The following is a 21,635-nucleotide window of genomic DNA, read 5'->3' on the forward strand; positions in this document are numbered from 1 at the left end:
GGCTGGGGTCAGAAATTACACACAAACTGGTATAAGTGATCAGAAACTGGTTCAAATCTATACCACAACAGAAGCTCAGTGCACATAAATTGCTTTCAAAATGGCCAAAACCAGTTTAAAATAATCCTGGCTGAATGTAGTATCAGACTTAACTGATTTAGGTTAAATCGGTTTATTGAATTTCTGTCCCAGAATCCCTCCAGATTCAAGTTAACTCTCAGTCCCCCAGCATCCCAGGATGCTTTGCACCTCCCCTGCAAATCCCATCTCGCAGGGTGGGTGGCCTAGCCTTGGCCCAAGCTATCTGCTCCAGCTGAGCAGGGAGGCATGCTTTAGCACCCTATCACTTCTGACCTGGGCCACTGCAGGCTTGTGGCTGCATTTCTGGAATCAAAAGTGAATGTTTATTCACTAGCTTATCAATTCAATCTATGCAGCTTAAGACTAACCTGCAAAGACTGAATTGATTCAGCCTTGGGCTTTTTGACCATCTGTACTTAGTCTCCATCACTGACCTCAGAGTGGCTATTCTTAGACAACAAAACTTTAAAAATGAAATTGAATGGGAAACTGCAGAATAAAAATCATCCACAGATTAGATTGTGTTAATTATGGTCTAAACCAAGGCTATGGAGTCTTATATCATTACCTGAATTAGCTCTTATAACTCTATGTCCCTTAATGGATTAACTGCTTTGTTTTTCTCTCTCCTACCTGTCTTGCCTCTCTCAGCAGTAAGTGCTTTTTTTTCTCCCTTCCTTACCCTTTGTATTCTAATTACTGCTTAATGTTTAAAAGCTTTGCTTCCTGCAGTCCTTTCACACCATCTGATGAAGTCCGCTTGCTGCTCACAAAAGCTTATGCTATGCATCACTAATCTAATCTCTGATTAGTCTATAAGACGCAAATCTAGCTTGTTTTCACACTAACATGGCTAAGTACCTCTCTCTACTCATTCAGCCATTTGGATAGCTTTCTAAAGTGACTGAATAAAGATGCTGGATCACACACACAATTATTCAATATGCAGAATGAATAAACCATACCGGGGTGTGCCATAGCCTGCAGAAGTAGAACAGTAGTAATAAAAATGATAAGTCAATTCCTTGAGGACAGAAAACAGGTGAGTCTTACTCTCACTTTAGCCAAAGAGCATATATTAGGGAGTTTCCTTTTACAGTAATCTACTTTGCTCCTACCTGCATTAGAAGGGTGGAGGTCAGTTTCCTCTCCAGCTCCATCAACAGTGTTTGTGTGCTCTTCAGGCCTGTCATTAGTCATTGTTCGTCGGATACTCTGATACCTAGGAGATACAAGGCTGGATTTACTGAACAGTGAATGCACTCTAGCCCTGGTTCACAGGAACTTCAAACACTGAGGCTTGATATATTTGCTTTTTTGTCCCATGCATTCCAAAAGTCACTAATCTCTGTAATTTACTCATTACCTGCCCCCTGCAGCCTGACTTCCTGGGGTTCCTTACCAATTTTTATTGGCCACATTGAGATTGAACATAGGTGGAATACTGACACTAAGGACCTTCAGCCAAAGTCGAAGGGACCTCTAAAAGAACCACAGTTAAGCCCACTAAAGAATGTAGAGATACCTGGAGTAGTGGTTGGAAGCCAGTCTTCACATTTGCTCATAAAATGGCTCACACAGCCTGGTACTAGAAAATTAACAAGGAAAAACTACAGTTCTTACCGACGGTTCAGCTGCTCCATTTGCTGAATAGAGTTTGACCTCTGGAGGATTTGTGGGGCAGGGGGAGCTGTGGGTCGCTGCCACGTTGTAGTTCTGTTCACATGGTCCACATAGAATATTCTTCCATGACTGTCGATCCGAGCCTCCCAATCTGAACAGTAATGATGGATTGAGAGGGATGATTTTTTCTTTAAAAACTTTGCTGCTTTTAAATTGCATCTATTGTTTTTAATCTCTCTCCCCTACAAAAAGCCTCCAATCCAGCACCTTTTGATTGCTCCCCAACTCATGGCTAAAACACAGGGCTTTTTTCCTGATGTTACTCCACAAATCAAATACCTGTTGTATGGAGTTTTTGCAGAGTTCACATTCACTGTGGAGTATCCAGTTTATCTTTGTAGCTGCTCAATACAAGCTCAAGGCTTGTGCTCCATTTAAGTCATGAAATCAGGGTTTAAGTAGACTTTAGGGATATACAGACTTATGTATAAAACAGGTGAGAACCCTTAAACTAGTGTTAATTTGATGCCTGGTTGTTGTTTTCCCCCAACTAATACTAGCAGCAGGAAGGCAGATTAGTCAATGATATAAAATGTGTACTTTACAATAAACATGACTTGAGGATGCAATTACACCTATGCTAAATTAAAGGGAAGTTAGACACTTTGGCAATCCCAATTAAACATTTGGCAATCTTCATGCTCTTTCATTTTAAAACATTCTAATGATCGGAATGACATAAATACCATACAAAATTAGCTTTGCAAGAAAACTTAAACAGCCCAATTTTAATAGATTCTGACCAAATATGAATTCCTTTGCATGAAATCACACCAAATATAGTAGACAACATTAACAGTGCAGAATTGGCCATTCTTAGGTACTGCATCTGATACAAGTGCATTGTCATCCTATGCTCAGAATAGGAGACAACATTGTACATAATGACTGTGAAGTAGCAAATGTTAAGTCCATAAATAGCACCCACTATACAGCCAGAAAAGAAATAGATGCATTAAGCAGTGAGATAACTTCTGTATGCCTATATTAACCCTTATGGACAGATTCCCTGGCTCATTCAGATGGTACAAAGGAAGCTGAAATAACTCCTTCTCTGTAGCTGGGTACTCACTGTGTGGTAGGGAATAACCACTGGAGGAAGAGCTAGCTATTCTGATTACTATCCTACCAACCCTTCTCCAGCCTCAGTTCAGGGCAAAAAAAGACCAGAATGTGCTGGCCTGCAGTATGCCTCAGTCAGCAGATGGTGCCTTGGAAATGCTCAACAGCTGATGGAGCTGTGGCAGACATAAAACCTCCCAGGGAAGTAATGAGCAGGATTCTGCTCCCAGCCATGGCTACTCCACTGTTCTCAGAAAAGACTTGGTACAAGAGACAATCTCAGCATTTTTTAAAGCTTTTTGGGGCAGGAACATTTTCTCTGTATCTGCAAAGCACTACCACAGTGGGGCTCTAGTTTTAGCTAGGGCCTGCAGATGCCACCAACATTCAAAGAATACATACAAATAAATAATAATCTTTTGTATATAAAAGTTAAAGTTACTTATGAAGACCTGATGGCAGTGTTGTGTGTTTGGTACTAGCAAATACAGAAAATACACAGAGCACTTAAAAAATTATTTGAAAAACAATATACAACAATTAAAAAGTCTTTTGAATATGGTATTTTTCACATCCAAGTCTAGAGAAAAATATCAGTTGCTTCAGTAAATCAAGGACCACTGGTTATCAGCCAACTCTTAAGACACTGCAGATCCTTCAGAACCAAGGGCATAAACCTGTGCTCTATCAATATCTTGATAGCATAGAATAGGCCTTAAATAATTTTACTGTGAAACACTTAACACTGACAACCTTAAAACCTCAGGCTCTGTTTATTTTACATGTATTATGACTTCTGTCGACTCTTGAAGACAGCTAAATGGCTCTCTTCATTGCACTGTAGGGTCTGTTAGGGATGAGATGCAGGAGAGGCAAGACAAGTAGATTTTGAGACAAACCAAGTATGACATCCCTACAGTATATCTCTGTTACTTAGCTAGCTCTGATGCAAATTATTTCTTCATTTCTATGAAGGGGAAGTACACTTAAAAATGTAAGTGCCTAAAGCAGAGATTAGGAAAACTAAGCTAATGGTTTTGTTGGGAAAGATAAATAAGCTAAATAAAGAAAAAGAAAAGAAAAAGTTCAAGAGCTCTGGCTGAGCAATGAATTTTTGGTCTTGTGAAAAGTGTTAATATTTTGCAATTTTTCCCTAAGTTAAATCATGACAAAAAGCCAAAATCTTGGTGAACCATAAATAGATATCTATGTATGTCAAACAAAATATTATTAAGATATTGGCTTCTATTTTTATAATAAACCAAATTTCAAACAAAAAAAACAATTCAAACTTAAAAAAACAAATTGGGCGTGTTCACATGAGCACGCATGTGCTTCTTGCCCCACATCAAACCCTGATAACCTTAAAACCTCAGGCTCTGTTTATTTTACGTGTATTATGACAAAGCCAGACAGCAGCCCCCACTTCCAGACTGCTGCAGTGGGTAGAGGGTGCAGGGAACTCTCAGGGCTGCTTCAGCAGTCCAGCTGGCACAAGACGTAGTGTCCCCAGGTACCAACTGGCTGGGCCCCAGAAGATCCTGAGAGCTAGTAGCCCTGAGCTGCTTGCCAGGGCGGCTTTTTATACTGCTGGGGCCAGCACAGGTGCTGGCCCTGGGCTCTAGCTCCCACTGGCTGAAGATCCAGGAGGTGCCAGGTAGGGTTATTGTGCCCCAAGTGGCACAATTTGCTCCACAACAAAGTGCATGTCCGAGCAAATGCCCTGAAGCAAAAAACCCCGGCTCAAATTTGCACCGCTTCTATTTGAGCTGCTGCAAGCGCACATGCTTGTATGTGTGGACGCACCCATTGTTTCTTTCTAGAAAGGGAAAAATGGGATACTTTTAACATTTTAAAGTCTTTGCAATCTTTTTCCTAAATAAAAAAGGTGGTTGAAACAGATATTCTCCCCATAAAGTTGCAGTTTCAACTAATCAGCATTTTCTAATGAAAAAAATGTCATTAGAAAACTTCCCAAGCAGCTCTAATAATAAGCCAAAAGTACTATGAGCAAAGGCAGGACTGTCCATTGGAAAACAAAAAGAGGCAGACCCTTTACATTTAGACAGCAAATCTAACTTGTCAAAAATGTATTTTTGATGAGCTGTCAGAAGTGCTGAGATTTTTGTTTATTGTGTATGTGAATTCAACTAAATGATGCTAGTATGTCAATCAGTGGAAAATAAGTTGGCCTGCCCTTATGGAAAGCAGAAACTATATTCAAAGTAACAGACAACCTTGGTAATTTGCATAGAAACTGGTTTACTTCTGAGATCATATAGAATAAATTAACTCAAACTATTTAACACTGACAAAAGCTAATTTTTTCACTTGCTGTAATTTTTCACTTGTCTTTCAGGATTTTATATTCCGGTGAAAACAAAGACCTTTATGAAGGACAAAAAAAGGCTCAAATTATCATATGTATTCTTCATTTTTTAAATGAAGTCCAGGTCCAGGAAAGTTCCTATACATACTTTGAGTGTGTGAGTTGTCTTCAAAATAAACACACAGCCAAATACTACAATGGATTAGGGTTTCTTTCTATGCAATTACTGAGGCCACACAGACTACTGCTACTTTGAACAGTTTAACTGAATGCAAGTGCATTTACAAAAATATCTTTAAAAACTAATTTGAAAGTCCAGTGAATTTACAATTAAACAAGGCCATCTGATACAAGTTCTTGTGACTTTTGCATTCCCTAGTGAACAGATAGTAAGTATTTTTAAGGTTATGTATGGCAGGCGATACATTGACTAATTTTTTTTGTTTTGCTTTTTTTAGCATCACTTATGAAGCAACATAAAGAACTGTTTTTGTTGTGTCTCCTTTATCCCACAGATTTTGACAAAACAACAAATAAAATGTATTCCAATGCACCTTGAGTCTGCCCTACATTGTCAACAAATTTTGACTGAGTGAACATGTTACTTCACATAAAGCACTTGCTTGAATGTTACATTATTATCCAGGGCACAGTTTCAGATAGAAAACTAAATCTATAGGACAGTTAGTATTTTTTCTTAGTTAAAGTTTTATTAATAGTAATAGATGAATGATCTGCATAAATCCTTGCACTGAACCTTGATTTAAATATATATTTATAGCTATATAAAATCCTAGTTGATGACAGGGATGTTAGAATACTATATAGCTAAAACATTTTTTAATTTATGAATTTTTTTGTAATACAGCCATTATAGTATGAACAGTTCCTGTGTGAAAAGTAAGTAGTTTTGTATTACAAATCTGTAGTAAGAAAGCTACCTTCAAGTTTTTTTAATGTATTATACCCTAACTTGATCTTAATCAAATATTTCCCGTAAATGTTTAGTCTTAAAAGGATAAGAGACCAGGTATGTATTTTCTCCAGGCATTTTTTTAAATAAGTAACACTGGCTTATAGAGGTAGGGTTTAATTTCGGAGCCTGTGCATATGATTAAGCTTCTATAAACATTTATTGCGATAGAATCAATCTGAACCAAAATCTCCTCAGTACTTTGACATTCTGTTATGAAGTCATACAGAGCGCTTTTACACGTGCTCTGGGGTGGGGAGGGCATTTTAATTAGAGTGGTTCTCGGGAGACGCTCTAATTAAAATGCCTGCTGCACCTTGTGTATTCAGTGACCTGCGTTCCAAAATCGTGTTCAAGGAGCTTTAGTTAGAGCACCTCCATGGCCATTTTGGAACACGGGGACGCTGAATACATGAGACGCCGCGGCACGCTGGAGCATTCTGATTAGAACGCATTGAACCAGACTTGATTCATCAAGTTGGCTGAAGTGTTCTAATCAGAATTAAATTAATCAAGTCTGGTTCGACGCGTTCTAATCAGAACATGTCAGAACACGTGTATAGGTGCCCGTCATGTCATCCAATTATTAGCATCTAAGCTTAGCAGAATCACCTGATTATTAGCATCCACATTTGAAACCACATTCTGTGCATACAAGGATTTTTCCTGCTGGTGATTAGAATCAAGTCCGTGCATGTGCATGTTCACTATGCAGCTAGATTGCTAGGCAACAGCTGATAACTATAAAGCAGGCGTGATCCTTGTGTCCCCACACGAACTAACGTTGCTCTCTGTGCTTTCCTACTACTTATGAGAATAGCAGACACTGCATCTGATATCAGGCTACACCGCTCTATTGTCTGCCATTACTAAAGCAAACACAATCCTGGTCCATGCAGCAAGACTGCTACCCTATTAATTTTAAATTCAGTGAATACATCCCCAAATCCTAAAGTCAGTGAGAGTTTAGCTAATGACATTAGCAGGGCCAGAATTACAGCCAAAGGTGTTTGCTTCTGCTGCCTGGTAAAAAACTTCAAAACTACCTGAAGGCTATATAAATTGTGGCAGGTATAGATCAATGGCTGACTATGAGAGGGATGCATGTAATTGGCTAGCAGTTTACAGATGGATCCAATAATATTTTAAATATAATTAATATTGACTGGGTCAGGATTATTCAAAGGCATCAGTGAAGCAATTGAGAGCAATGTGCCTGCCATATATAAAATACTGCATAACTATTTGTCAGACAATTTAGAATCATCCAATATTCATGTTTTCTTTATATCCATAGAAGATGTATTCTTCCTTGAAACAAATTAATTGAAAAAACAAATGTCTTTTATTATACCCTTAATTTTATCATTCCACCAATGATCACTCATAATCATCAGTTATGCACTACCAGGTCAACCAAGGAGAAAATGTTCATCTTGTAACTAATGCATTGCATGCATTAGTTTAAATGTAGAGCTTTAAACTAAGATCATAGGGGGATGGGGAACACTAACTGGAGCCTACCCAGGGACCAATATACTGGAAAGCTCCATTGACAATGAAATTAAGCAAGCCACTCTTATGGGAGATGAGAAAACAGCTCCCCTTCAACGCGGCAGGCGGCCAGCGACCTCAGTAGAAGGACTTCAGTGCCTGTACGCCAATGCCAGAAGCATGGGGAACAAGCAGGAGGAACTAGTCCTCCAGCTTTCCACTGGGCACTACGATCTAGTAGGGATCACGGAGACCTGGTGGGACTCCTTTCATGACTGGAGTATAGCCATAAAAGGCTACATTCTTCACAGAGGGGATCATGTAGGGAAGAGAGAGGTGTTGCTCTCTATGTGAAGGAGCAGTACACCTCCCTACAGGCCAATGTCAGCCCCAAAGAAGAATAGCTTGAAACCCTCTGGGTCAAGCTCCAGGGGAGCCATGGTGAAATAGACGTGACTGTAAGTGTATGCTACAGGCCGCCTAACCAAGGAGAGGAACTTGATCTAGCATTCGCCAGTGAACTAACAGAGGCGGCACATGCATGGGACATGGTTGTCATGGGTGACTTCAACTACCCAGACATCTCCTGGGAGAAATGCTCGGCCAGCTCAGATCGATCATGAACCTTCCTGACCAGCATCAAAGAACTTTTTTTGACTCAGGAGGTGCACAGGCCAATTAGAGGCAATGCACTTCTTGACCTGGTCTTGGCCAAAGGAGATGACCTGGTGACCAACTCAAACACAGAAGGCAGCCTGAGCGATAGTGACCGTAAAATCATTACATTCACGATCCATCGCAAGGCTGACAAAACAGATACCAAGCTCAAAGTCTTAGACTTCAAAAATGTAAATTTTAATAAGCTCAGGTCACCTGTAGAGAATGCTCTGAGAGACCAAGGACCACAGGTAAAGGGAGCACAAGAAGAATATTTGTTCCTTAAGGACACAATCCTTAAGGCTCATAGAAAATCCATGCCCTTATGGAGAAAAAGTAGCAGAAGGGTCCAAAAACGCTCTTAGCTAAGCAGGGAAGTTGCAGCCCTCCTACAGAAAAAGAAAGAGGCATACACACAATGGAAGTTTGGGACAGCCTCTCAGGAAGACTACTTGATAACGGCCTGCACTTGCAGAAACCAGATTAGGCAAGCTAAGGCAGAAACTGAACTAGCTACAAGAATCAAGGACAACAAGAAGTCCTTCTTTAGCTACATAGGGAGTAAAAGAAAAACTAATGGGAGTGTGGGGCCACTTCTCAATGCCTCAGGATACCCAGTCACTACCACTCAGGAAAAAACAGAACTCCTAAATGACTACTTTGCCTCTGTCTTTCACAAGATGAAGGGGAACAACACAGCAGGTAGGGCACAGAATGAGTAGGGTGGGACTGACACCATTCCCACCATTGCAATAGAACTGGTGTACAACCAATTAAAGAAATTAGATGTATATAATTCAGCAGGACCAGATGAACTCCACCCAAGAGTGCTGCAAGAGTTGGCCGAAGTAATCGCAGAGCCCCTGGCAAAGGTCTTTCAAAAATCATGGGCCTCTACAGAAATCCCAGAGGACTGGAAGAGGGCCACTGTTCTGCTCATCTTCAAGAAGGGGAAGTGTGAGGACCCGGGAAACTATAGGCCAATTAGCTTGACTTCTATTCCAGGGAAAATCCTAGAAACAATCATCAAAGAGGCTATATATGACAAACTTGCAGAAGGCATGATACTGAAGGACAGCCAGCATGGCTTCATCACAGGCAGGTATTGTCTGACCAACCTCATTTCTTTCTATGATCAGGTGACTTGTCACCTGGATGAGAGAAAAGTGGTTGACATCAGATACCTCAACGTCCAGAAAGACTTTGACCTGGTATCCCACGAGGTACTGATCAGAAAACTGGAAGATATCGGGCTCAACTGCGGGACTGTCAAGTGGGTGCGAAACCGGTTGCGAGGTAGGACAGGGAAAGTCCAAATGAATGGATTGGTGTCATCCTGGTGAGATGTGGGCAGCAGCGTACCCCAGGAGTTGGTACTTGGCTCAGTGCTGTTCAACATCAACGACCTGGATGAGGGGGTGAAAAGCCCACTGGCCAAGTTTGCGGACAACACCCAGATATGGGGTTGTGCGGACACAACCGCAGATAGGCTGCAGATACGAGCAGACCTAGACAGGGTGGCATGTTGGACAGAACGGAACCAGATGAGGTTCAACGTACAGAAATGCAAAGTGTTGTATCTGGGAAGGAAGAACCCCCAGCACACCTACAGGCTGGGCATCGTTAACCTAACCAGCACTACAAATGAAAGGGATCTGGGGGTAACAGTAGACCTGAGCATGCATATAAGCTGGCAGTTGGCTCTGGCATGCATCAATCGATGCATCTCCAGTAAAACCAAAGAAGTGATTCTCCTGCTTTACTCAACGTTGACGCAGCCAAAGCTGGAGCATTGCGTCCAGTTCTGGGTGCCACACTTCAACAAGGATGTGCTAAAGCTCGAGAGGATCCAGAGAAGAGCAACCTTTATGTTCAGGGACTTGTAAGGCAAGCCATATGAGGAGAGGCTGAGGGACTTCGGACTCTTCAGCCTAAAGAAAAGAAGGCTGAGAGGGGACCTGATTGCAGCCTACCGCTGTATCAGAGGCATACATCAGGGGCTCGGTGAACAACTGTTCACCACGGTGCCCTGGGGAAAAACTGGAAACAATGGCCACAAACTCCTGAAAGATAGTTTCAGGCTAAACATTAGGAAAAACTTCTTTACAACCAGGTATCCAGACTATGGAACAAGCTCCCCCCAGGGGGAGGACCCTAGAGGTCTTCAAGAGAAGACCGGATGGTCACCTGGCTAGGGTCATCTGACCCCAGATGTCTTTCCTGCTCATGCAAGGGGCTGGACCCGATGATCCTTCAGGGTCCCTTCCAGCCCTATGATGATTCTATGATTGTGTTTAACCATATGTCTCATAGCCAGAGTATCTCTAATGCAGTAGTTCAAAGCAGGAAGGCTAAACTTATCAAGCTTTACAATCTTCCAGCTAATTTTAGAACTCCAGTTAGCAGTGTATGTCCAGAGGGATATAGTGTATTTCAGTGTAGCTCTCCATCAGCTCTGAAGTACACGAAACCCTCATTACTCGCAGGTTCAGCATTCATGGTTTCAAATATTCGCAAATGCCGAACTCGCATTTTAAATACACTTTATACATTTCCAGGAGCTCCTTGGGAGCTCCATGCTTGCTGCTGCCGGGCTCCTGCTACCAGGCTTCTGCCACCACCGCCAGAGCCGTGCTCTGCCCCCAGCCGCCGGGTGCACTGCGTTCATGAACACAGACTGCATTCATGAACGCAGTGCATTATTCGCGGATTTCGCCATTTGTGGGGGATACAAGAACATATCCTCCACGAATTGCAAGGTTCACCTATATATCACAGCTTTCAGCATACTAACTATGGAATATGACCCCACATCCCTACTCATCTGGATCAGACACTGAAAAGGCAGTTCACATGCTTGTTCCCTACTCCTTACTTGGAACACCTCAGCTGGTATCTTTTAGTTTGACCTCAAAAGTTGAGTGGTTAATATCCTGAACTCCCTTTGGTTAAAGTTAAAAGGAACCTCACTTGGTGGTAGAGCCTCATCCACTCTTTGATATCGGCTGACATCTTGACGCACCGAAGGCAGTGACCTCAAAGCTTGGTGGCCATTTGCTTGAGAACCTAGAATTAAAACATAAAGAAGTTATGTGTTTTTATTCTGTTGAGTTGTCTCTGAATTGCACAACAGAGATTATAGCTTCTGCCTATAATCTCAAATCTCAGGAAGGAATGCCAATTCATATCTAGCACTTTCAGAGCATATAGATCACATAAAACTACCAGAGAAATCCAAATACTATAACCTCAAGGCCAAATTCTTTCCTGAGGTACACTACCATATTTTTATTGACTTCAAGGGAATAATATAAAGTAATACCTTCAAATAAAACGCCTTGGCCATTGGCGCTTGGAACATAAAACTACAAGGATATATTCACAATATTTTAACAAGCTGTCCCACAATAATAAGACTTTTCAGTCTCTAACTGAAGAGTGAGGCTTGCTCTGATATAGAGGGATAAAGAAAACTACTAAAGAAAGGTCTGATCAATTAAAGCAAAACCCATAACTATTATGCATGACAACTCCAAACAAGCCTGAATTATTAAATACACTTTGCTGGAAATATTTACACCTTGTTACACCTTGTTGCTGAAAAATACATCAGTATATTGAAATTATGCATAAAATAAATCCCTGGATAATCCTTGACTCAGCTGAAGCCAGCAGAACTCTCATTGACTTTTACCATACCAGGATTTTTCCTTTTGTGTAAAGTTCAGAGAGATATTATTTCCTCTGATATCTGGTGCAATCTGATATAATCAAAAGTCAAAAGCTGCTCTTCAGAAGTACTTGACATACTTGTCTTTCAGGAATGATTTACTGCAGGAATGTCCAGAGGACGATCAACTCCATGAGAGTCAGAGAAATTACCCCTAATATCCTAAAATATGATGGTAACATGTTATCAAGGAGCTCCCAAAAATCCCCAGTTCATCACTGAAGAAGCAGCATGTGAATAAGAACAATTACAATTAGGTTGGTGCCTTTTTTGGAGCTAGTACGACTTAAATTAGCTTTTCAGGTTATTATTAATAAGATAAGGGTATCTCTCTTTCTTTGCAGGAATCTGCATGAACAAGGAAGAATTTATAACACATAGAAGAATTAGCTTTAAAAGTGATTTGCAATTCTTTTTTATAAAAAAGAGCCTGAATCCTCCTTGTATTTTATTATGCATATTTTTCCCCTTCTCCCAAAACAAAAACCCCTCAAGTTCTCAGGTACTAGTTTTCAGGCTTTGGTGTTTTTACCCACTAACATTTTCATTCATCAACACAGAAATATATGCATATTTTCCCCCTAACTATAACATTTTTGGTTTCAAAACTGATATTTTTTATGCTAAAATGTTTTTTTCAAAACCAAAATAAATTTTAAAAATATGAATGGGAACAAGGGAGTAAAACTATCTTAACAGATCTTCAAATTTTTGTGATTTATTTTTCTTTCATTTTGTATTAATTCTTTATTTTCAGTAACTCTGCTAATGAGTGCATTGTCATCTATTGCCTACAGACATTACCTCCAGTAGCTCCTTCAATTGGTGCAGCTGCTCCCTCACAAGCTTCCTGGGCATCTCCAGTTTCTTCATCCTGGGACTGGCTACTTGCAGCAGCAGCAGCCTGCAGGCTCCTCCTCCTTTGCCAAATCTCTTCTGCTTCCTCTCCATCCTGTAAACTACCTCCTTCAGCCAGCTGCCCCTCCTCTTGAGTGCTTGGTAATCTCACTAGAGGTAAAGAGCCAGGACAGCGCATAGTCTCCTGTGTTTCTGCAGCAGGCTCACTTCTAGCCACATGAGTGGCACAAGCTCCCTCCTCCTCTTCCTGAGATGAAAAGGCAGGAGTCTCAGGAAACCTGGCACTTTCAAAAGATGAACATCGTGTTTCAACTGAAGACAGCCGTGTGGTCACGCTTTCATTACAAGAGCTGTCTGCTCCTTCAACATCACTCTCCCCTTCTGGCCTAGTACTAGCCTCACTAACACTCTCTGTGCGAGCAGGATCACTCTGCTCAGTTTCTGATGAAACCTGGGAAGGTTCAGACCCTTGGTCAATAGATTCTGTTTCACTGATACCTCTTCTACTACCGACAGCAGAGTCAATAGCTCCTGTATCCACACTGCTAGTAGGCTGTTCTGCCTCCTGACAGGCACACAATTCACTGCCAGCCTGGTCTACTGGCACTTCATTTTGAGAGTCTTGCTGGTTTTCACCTTCAATTGCAACGTCTGATGGTGGGAGCCTTTGCAGAGTCTCTTGCTGGTTATCAGATGGCCGCAAAGCAGTTTCAAAAGATAAAACTTTTCCATTGTCTGCTGAACCCTGCATTACCTGATTTGATGAATGACTTGAACAATGTTCTTCAACATTCCTTGTAGCACCATTAAGCATCACTAAACCACCTTCTTCTTCCAAGGAAGACTGAAAAGCCATATCTTGATGCAACTCATGCTCCTCTTCATCTGAGTCAATGTGGAGCATAGCATTAAGTCTCGTGTCAGTGGGAAAGCTACTCCTTAGTTTTGGGGAGGCCCCAAGTGAACGCTCACTGCCACCAGATGTTCCAGGTCTCGGATGACTGCTGTGTTCTATTGCATCCAGATAGTCATTCAGTGAGTCCTGGCGACCTCTGGTAGGTGATGACCTTGAAGCAGAAGAGGTTAATTCCTCCTGGTCTGTTTCTAGAGTCGTACTAGTCCTGAAAGGATGCTTTGGTATTGCCTCTCCAGAAGATTCCTCAAGAACTGAACCATTTGAACAAACTGGATGTGTGTCATGATGTCCGGCTGGCATGTCCTCATCATCAGAGGGGCTTCCCAAATCTCCATTTACAGAATTCACTCCTAGCAAAGTACCAACTGCTTCTGGTGAAGCATCTGCCATTAAAAACACAAAGACTGGAATTGAAATCCATGATGCCTCCAGCAGGTTAATTCTAACATCATTGTATAACATGAATGATATATAAACACACATCTGTTAAGCTGTGCATTACCTTCATTCAAAATAGCTAAGTGAAGAAACTGCAGGGAATTCTATCTAGGCTTCTATGATATCATACTCTAAAAACTGCTAAGTACTGGCCGTCATGAATAATTTGGATTTAATCTACTTTGTGGGGTAAAGAGAACCTAATAAACCTGAAGTATCACCACAAAGAACATCCACCTTGCTCTAACAGACACAAGCACTTTGCCAAGGATCTTGTAAAAACTGCTCTGACAAACACCACGTGGAACGTAAGAAACAGTTTTCTAAAGTTTGTACTCCTATATCCAAGATGAGGCTCTACAGTGGGCCAGCCACTGACATCAACTGCAATTTTGCTCTTATGGGCAGGCTATTATGACCAGTGCCCAAAATTTTAGGAAGAAGCCACAAACTACAGAAATATCACCTTCTATGTAGAACACACTTTAATATGTTTCCCTTTAAAGAAGGGAAATGTAGCTAAAAGTTCGGTGGGTACTTTCTGGGGTATTGCAATAACCATTTTAAGGTGGAATATTGGTTTTTTTGAGGTTTTTAGGACATGATATAGAATGGAATGAAAGGGGAAACAGACCAAACATTTCATCCTAACAATTGTTTAGGAGTGAATATTACTTTCAAAGGTGAGGCATTATGCAAGCAAGAAGTCGATAGGTACAGTAATGCCAAACTAAGGCTTCTACTAGATAGATCAGTAATACACTAATACACTAAGATAACTTGGCATCTACTAATAAAGAAATTACAAATGAATTGGATGAGAGCCAGGCTAAGAGCACAGAAGTACATTTAAAAAAGATAACACGGTGAGAGGAAAAAAAATTAAATAAAAATCGACAGTATCTCAAAACTGGTGTTTGAACTATCTAAAACAACATCTTTCCTTTAAACGATCACTGTATACAAAAAAAAGAGAGTAATAGGCAAGCATAGTAAATAATGACTTTTTTTTTTCTAACTAACCGTCTGAAAACACAGGTCCTTTTGTAAACCTCACCTTCATGAATGGAAGATGTAATCTCCACTTTGAACTGCAGATACCCACTTACGTGGTCAGCTGGGAGCCTTCTGCCAAGATTGTAGCTGAGAATTTGGTCTCTGTAAAGAGAAAATGTGTGTGTATGTATGTATGTATGTCTGTATATTCACAATAGTTAAATAGTTCTCTAGATTTTTTACCATTCTGTTTTTAACTGTCATGTTCATATCAGCAAGCCATGATGCAATAAAATGTTTTAGCTATGAATTCATAAAAGTGGGCCTCATCTACTACCTTGTAGAGATTCACAAATACCATGCACTTCCTGAAAGACTAATAACTATCATGTAAAACAATGGAACAAACTATGGCATCATGTAAAACAGTGGAACAAATTATTGTTTCCAAGTAGCAGTTATGTACCAGCAACTTTCATTCTCCACAGATCTTTTCAGAATTTTGAAAGGGAGAATATTTTTAAGGAAAAAGTATTTTTAAAATTTCTAAGTTTACCAAAAAAATGCAATTATTTCATTACTTGAAAGACAGATGCTAGAAATATTCATTGTGTTAGGCCCAAGTTAAAAAAGCACTTAGACACATACCTAACTTTAAGCTAGTGCTGACTAGGAACCAATTTAAGCGCAATTCTTAATGAATGGGAGTAATGTTAAACCTATTCTAAATCAGAGATTTCACTGAGACTCAGACACGGGTTAATTGTTTTACTGAGACAAAACATGAGATTCTGTCCAATTTATTCCAATAGGCACACAAAAGTCAGTCCAGAGTCTCCTCCAGCACAATTCAGCCAGCCATGGATGGGCATGTCAACATAGGACAGTTTTATCACTTAGCTCAGTACAGGTCCATGGGTATAACTCCCCATGAGGGCACTCTATAGTGGTATAAATAGTTTAGCTTAAATCTCTTCCCAAGTGATAGTAAACAAAAAAGAAATTAAAAAGACCACCTGCATACTGGAATAAAAGAGGACTCACAGGATAAGTTATACTGGCAAAACCATAGGGTTTTAAATTCAAACTTTAGGATATAGCAAAATACCTTGTGTAGACAAGGTCTAAATTAAAGTGGTCACCCCCTGGCTACTTTATCCACCAAAATGCCAACTGGAATACTCCACTGCTGGTGCTGCAGCTCTGTTACACTGCTAAACCCAGTCAGGCCTCCTTTGCCAGGTTGCGGGAAGAGGAAAGGGGCTGGGAGTTTTGACTGTCTCCTAGAGTTTGTGCTCAGCTCAACATTGCTTCAGCAATTTGACCCAATATATTTTGGCTGGAGCTGTAAGGGTCACAGCTTTAATGCCTAGGAGAGCAGACCATGAAACAAACCACTTCTGCTGTGTTCAGTCAGCCACTATTTTCCACAACAGCTATACAAAATTCCCAACTGACTGGCAATTTTTGTACACAGATATGCAGGGTCAGGGGGCAAATCCTTTGATTCCTGCTCCACCCAAAGTTTAAAACCAAGTGCTTGGCAATGGCAGCAGCATTACTAGTCAGGCAGTGCTGGGGGAGTCAATTCACTTCATGGCTCATTATAATCTAGCTGATCCCTTCTGAACTCTTCTTTCCACAGGTGTTAATGACCCGCTCTTCTTTATAATGGTCTTAATGTTCCACTAATCAACCTAACCATTGTTTTTTAATTCTGCTTTCCGTTAGCTGCTCTTAGTAATAGCTTGCAGTTCAGTCCTAAAAATTGTTTCCAACTCACTCCAGTGAAGTTATATTTGTTTTAATTCAACATACCCCTGGGCCCCTAGCATAGTAGTAAAGCTTCTAGTTTATTTTTAACTGGAGAAAAATACATGTTGTTTCATATGTGATGATGCACCTCTCCATCTGCAACCCCCTTTTCATGTGCTGGGTACTGGTGAAGCTATCTGACTGCTAGAATTGGGGATCACTCTAAATCCAGACAAGGCCTAAACTAACACAACTTATTTAAAGAATGGTAAGTTCCAGGCTTCAAACACTCTTATGTCCCTGACTCAAAAGCAGCATTACTACTATAAGGGGGAAAATGAACTAGTTAAGGTTTTCTATGAAACTCCTTCTCCTATGTAAAAAAATGAAATATATCTTTGTGCTGTTCAAACCAAAACCATGGCCACATAAATGGAAAATAAAGTTTTGCTCAACAGCAAAAGTACAATGTACGTATATTTGTCACGTTCCACAAAAAACCTCAACTTATACAATTCATTTGAACATATCAGAAAGTGTAATCAGAAAAAAAAAAGATATATACCTTTGGGCAATATGTCATTCAATGCACTGTTAGACATTTGATAGAAAATAGACTAAGTTAATAATTAAAGATTTTCATTGAAAAGCATTAATTAATTAGATTTACAAACGAACTTATTTCAGCCCTGTAGTCCTCTGTGTTTCCAACAGTAAACATAATAGTATGACATAATAGTGAATCAGGACCTTAATATTTAATCTGAAAAATGGCCAAAATAGTTCATTCCCAGGAAAATGCTTTTAGAGTAAGAAAGCACCTTTAATGGATTTGTCTGTTTTCCTCTACCATATTACAGCAAAGATTAGATTATGAGTTTTTCATTGAGACAGACAATATAAATCTAGGTCACATAGGTATAAAAAAGCCATGTAATACCCCATCTGAAATGAGACTATGCTCCACTTGTGCAAATCTTGGTTGCCTTTGTCTATAAAGGGTTTGCACTCATTCAGCTGCAGCAATATCTGAAACTGAGGTTAACTCTAAGTGAAACGAAGGACAAAATTAACACCTGCTTACAGACTAGCAGCTCCCAGACTTCAGCCTATATTGTAGTGAATTAACAGTAGCATCCCTCAAAACTAACCAATATGCATAGACACAGGTTTAGAACTGATGGATTTCATGATTATAGTTATTAAAGTTTCAAAATGGACTTTTATTCTGCATTCAAATGGACTATAAAGATCAGTAAAAATTTGGTTACACGTATTCTTATGGTGTAATGAGGATGGAGATTTACATAAATCAAGTAAATAGCACAACTCTGTATTCATGAAAGAAAAATACAAAATAAAATTGAGTCGCTAATAAAGCCAATAGCATACATGGCCCAGGCTTCAGCACTTGGACTTATTTATTTTTTAAAGTTGATTTTTTTTTAAATTATTACAGAAAATAATATCTACATCTTCCCCGCTTGTTGTCATGATGTGGAAGATAAAAGAGATTACATTTGAATTGCCTGTCAAAAAAATCATGCCCAGTTTTTCTATAATTAGGGTACTTTGTACTTTAATGTTATGTTGTAGATCTTTTCTGTTCAGTCTGTTTCATCTATTTTATGCATCATGACCTACTTTGTAAGATTTCTGAGGAAGAGGCTGGGCCATGATCACTGATTGGTGCCCCTAGACACTACTGCATTACAAATAAACAACATCATCATCCTTGATAAGTGGACAAAATATCAGTATTAATTTTTCAGTGAATTAAATTGAATATTTATTTATATAATTCTTACATATATGCATATTCCATAATCTTCTCTGTCCCTCAAAGATTCTGAGATATTTTAGTTGCAAGTACGGAGGCTAAAACCAAAAATGTTTTCCAAAATTTTTGCTTGCAAAATGTACAGAAAAGATGTCTGTACGTATAAATAAACACAACAAATGTAGGTAGTTGCCAGACTTCACACAACTACAAAATAGTGTAGCTAGAACATTTTGGTGTTACTATGCAAATAAACACACTGAGCAGAGCTCTGAAATTTACCAATGGTTCACTTGTTCATCAGTGTGCAAATTTAACAGGCAAAAAACACTTACCACATTATCCCATTTTTTATTTAAACTCAGATTTAATCAAATCTGAATCAAACTACTGTGCTAAACAAACACAGCAGTTCAAAATGATAATTAGAACAGCGTTTTGCAAACCTTGTGGGTTTATGCCCCACCAAAAGAGTCATGCAGCCCTGTATTTCAGCTTGCCATCTTGTCTTAACTTACCTCCCTACTGGTTACCCCACTACTGATTGTTACTGATTCTTCCCTCTCTGGCAATCAATGACAATTGCTGGTGAGGGGAACTGCCTGTGGGGAAAGCAGCAGTAGTGGCTGAAGTTGGGGTGTGTCAGTGGCTGAAGTACAGGGCAGCTGCCAACTGGCACCGTGATTCACGTGTCCCATTCCTGTCCCCCTAAGAACCAGCTGCATCCCCTGCCATGGTTGTCCACATTTTGGGAAATGCTGAATTAGACAATCAAATTGTTTCAACTTAGCATTTCTTAGGAAAGTCCCTTACATGTACCTGGGCTACTTTTGATACTATTATAAAGTGTATGAACAAACCCTTTTTAAACATATTTAGTCAACAGAAGCACCATCAAAATTTTGCTATTATTCAAACATCTTTTTTTAAAAAACTTGTGAAGCTTAAAGATGAAAACTACTTTCAAACTGAATTTGCTTTGCTCTATGAATACAAGTTGCTACATAGTTGCTACACATTTGGTGGAAATATTTTTGAAAAAGCTGCATGTTAGCTGTTGTGCAGAAGCACAAAGACACTGCCTTGCCATTGAAATTCTTGAAAAGAACATCTCATCTAATGCCTACTTGAGGTCAATGAAAGGACTCACATAGGATTAAGTGGCCCTATACAAAACATGCTTTACAGTTCAGCTCCTCTCATTATGTTCAGATGACAGATGTTGTCATCTTATTTTATGATCACTTAATTTACTATATGAACATTTAGGATCCTGATAAAATAAATACTATACAGAATTTTTTCATACGTTTGTATTTTATTCACCGTGTATACTACTATACATAGATCAGGCCCACGGTCAAACAACAGTCACTTTCACCTGACTCACACAAAGCTCAAGTTTTCTGGCTTTCATCCTTCCTTCATTTTCTGACTACCGAATTCTAGAGCTTTTGTCATAGTGAATTGTACTCTGAGCACCAACAAAATTTGATAATAATTTGGTCAATACCAGCAGTCACTTTAAGCCAAAAGAACCTTTTAGGACATCATTTTAAATGGTTCTGCATCTTTAAAATAGTACAGAAATCTAAGGAGATTGTAAAAAAAACTTCTAATGACACAGTAGATTAATTTTGGGGCCCATCAAATTTCAACGTTGCGGCATTACTAACACTCAGAAAAAGAACCTATGTAAATCTTTCAGTTCTACCTAATTAGCTAAATCAATGTTAAATTTCTGTAACTGATGATTAGAAATGCTTGTATTGTATTAAAAAAACTGCTTGTTCTAAACATTTGTATTCAACTCTATTGCTTTAAATAACTAACAGCCTTATTACTCTTTGACATACTAGCAACAAGTTAACACCTTTGATGCACAGAAAATAAATTATAGGCAAATCACAGAGTCAAAATAATATAAAAAGCTAAGAAATGAAAGCATATTCTACTGTAAGACTGAAAAAGGTTAACTTCCTGCTATGGCGAGTCTATGGTATTTGATCAAAATTAGTTATGGAAAAGTTGGTTTGTGACTATATCACAGGTGGTGATCCTCCTGACTAATATAAAACTAACAGTAAACAAAGCATTATAATTTACCCTATTGCATGTCTCTCCAATAGCCTCTGGACTGGGATGGTTAACTTCCCAAGAAAGCGCTTGATGATAGGACGACTCTTGGCAAATTTGTCTTTAATTTCAATCTCCAAGACATCTGTTAGAAGTGCAACAAAAGAATATTTCTGCAAAGAAAGAACAGATTTGACAGGCTATCAGGATACCTCTGTTCAACAAGAATGGATGGATATTTACACCACCACCCGGCAACAGGCAACACAAAGAGATAATTATTGCTGATTACATCAGTTTCCATGTTACAAAATTACACTAAGATAATAAAGTTATTCCTTATTTCCCTTCAGGAAGAATAAACTGTATTTCTTTGCTATATCACTATGATGTTTCACTCATCAAATAACAATTTGATGAAGCATCAGTTACCTGCTCGGGAACAGCTTACATCATCTACTTAAACATGTATTAGCCTTCACCTTTGGGATTTTCAATACAAATGACAATCTGACCAGAATACCTAACACACAGTATACTTCTATAGCTAAATAAACGTCAATAGGGAACAAAACCTAGAAGTTCCTCTACAGCTTCATCGGATTTTAATTGTTGAATGTGTCTGATTAGCATACAGAATAGAAAACCATTGTCTCACCCAGGCTATCATCAGAATCGAGCTTTCCTGTGATGGACAGAACTTAAATGCTGTCACTATCAGTTTGCTATAATAAAATTGCAAATTTCCTAAGGGAAGGAAGGAATCAATTCTGCACCACATACAATACAGTGCAGCATGTGCATTAT

The 21,635-nt window shown here is 39.4% G+C and overlaps 1 protein-coding gene across 1 annotated transcript in view; it reads right to left on the bottom strand.

Annotated features, from left to right (window-relative positions):
* Positions 1–21,635, bottom strand: part of HECW2 (HECT, C2 and WW domain containing E3 ubiquitin protein ligase 2) — a 239,849-nt gene that overhangs the window by 96,248 nt on the left and 121,966 nt on the right. The window contains exons 6-11 of the mRNA XM_019523126.1: positions 20,859–21,001; positions 15,279–15,379; positions 12,814–14,166; positions 11,250–11,345; positions 1,705–1,855; positions 1,200–1,303 (exon numbers count right to left, since the gene is read on the bottom strand). Coding sequence (XP_019378671.1) covers positions 1,200–1,303; positions 1,705–1,855; positions 11,250–11,345; positions 12,814–14,166; positions 15,279–15,379; positions 20,859–21,001 — 1,948 coding nt within the window. The remainder of the gene's footprint in view (positions 1–1,199; positions 1,304–1,704; positions 1,856–11,249; positions 11,346–12,813; positions 14,167–15,278; positions 15,380–20,858; positions 21,002–21,635) is intronic.

The sequence above is a fragment of the Gavialis gangeticus genome, unplaced genomic scaffold (assembly GCF_001723915.1).
Source record: "Gavialis gangeticus isolate Ggan-Ray unplaced genomic scaffold, GavGan_comp1, whole genome shotgun sequence".
NCBI lineage: Eukaryota > Metazoa > Chordata > Crocodylia > Gavialidae > Gavialis > Gavialis gangeticus.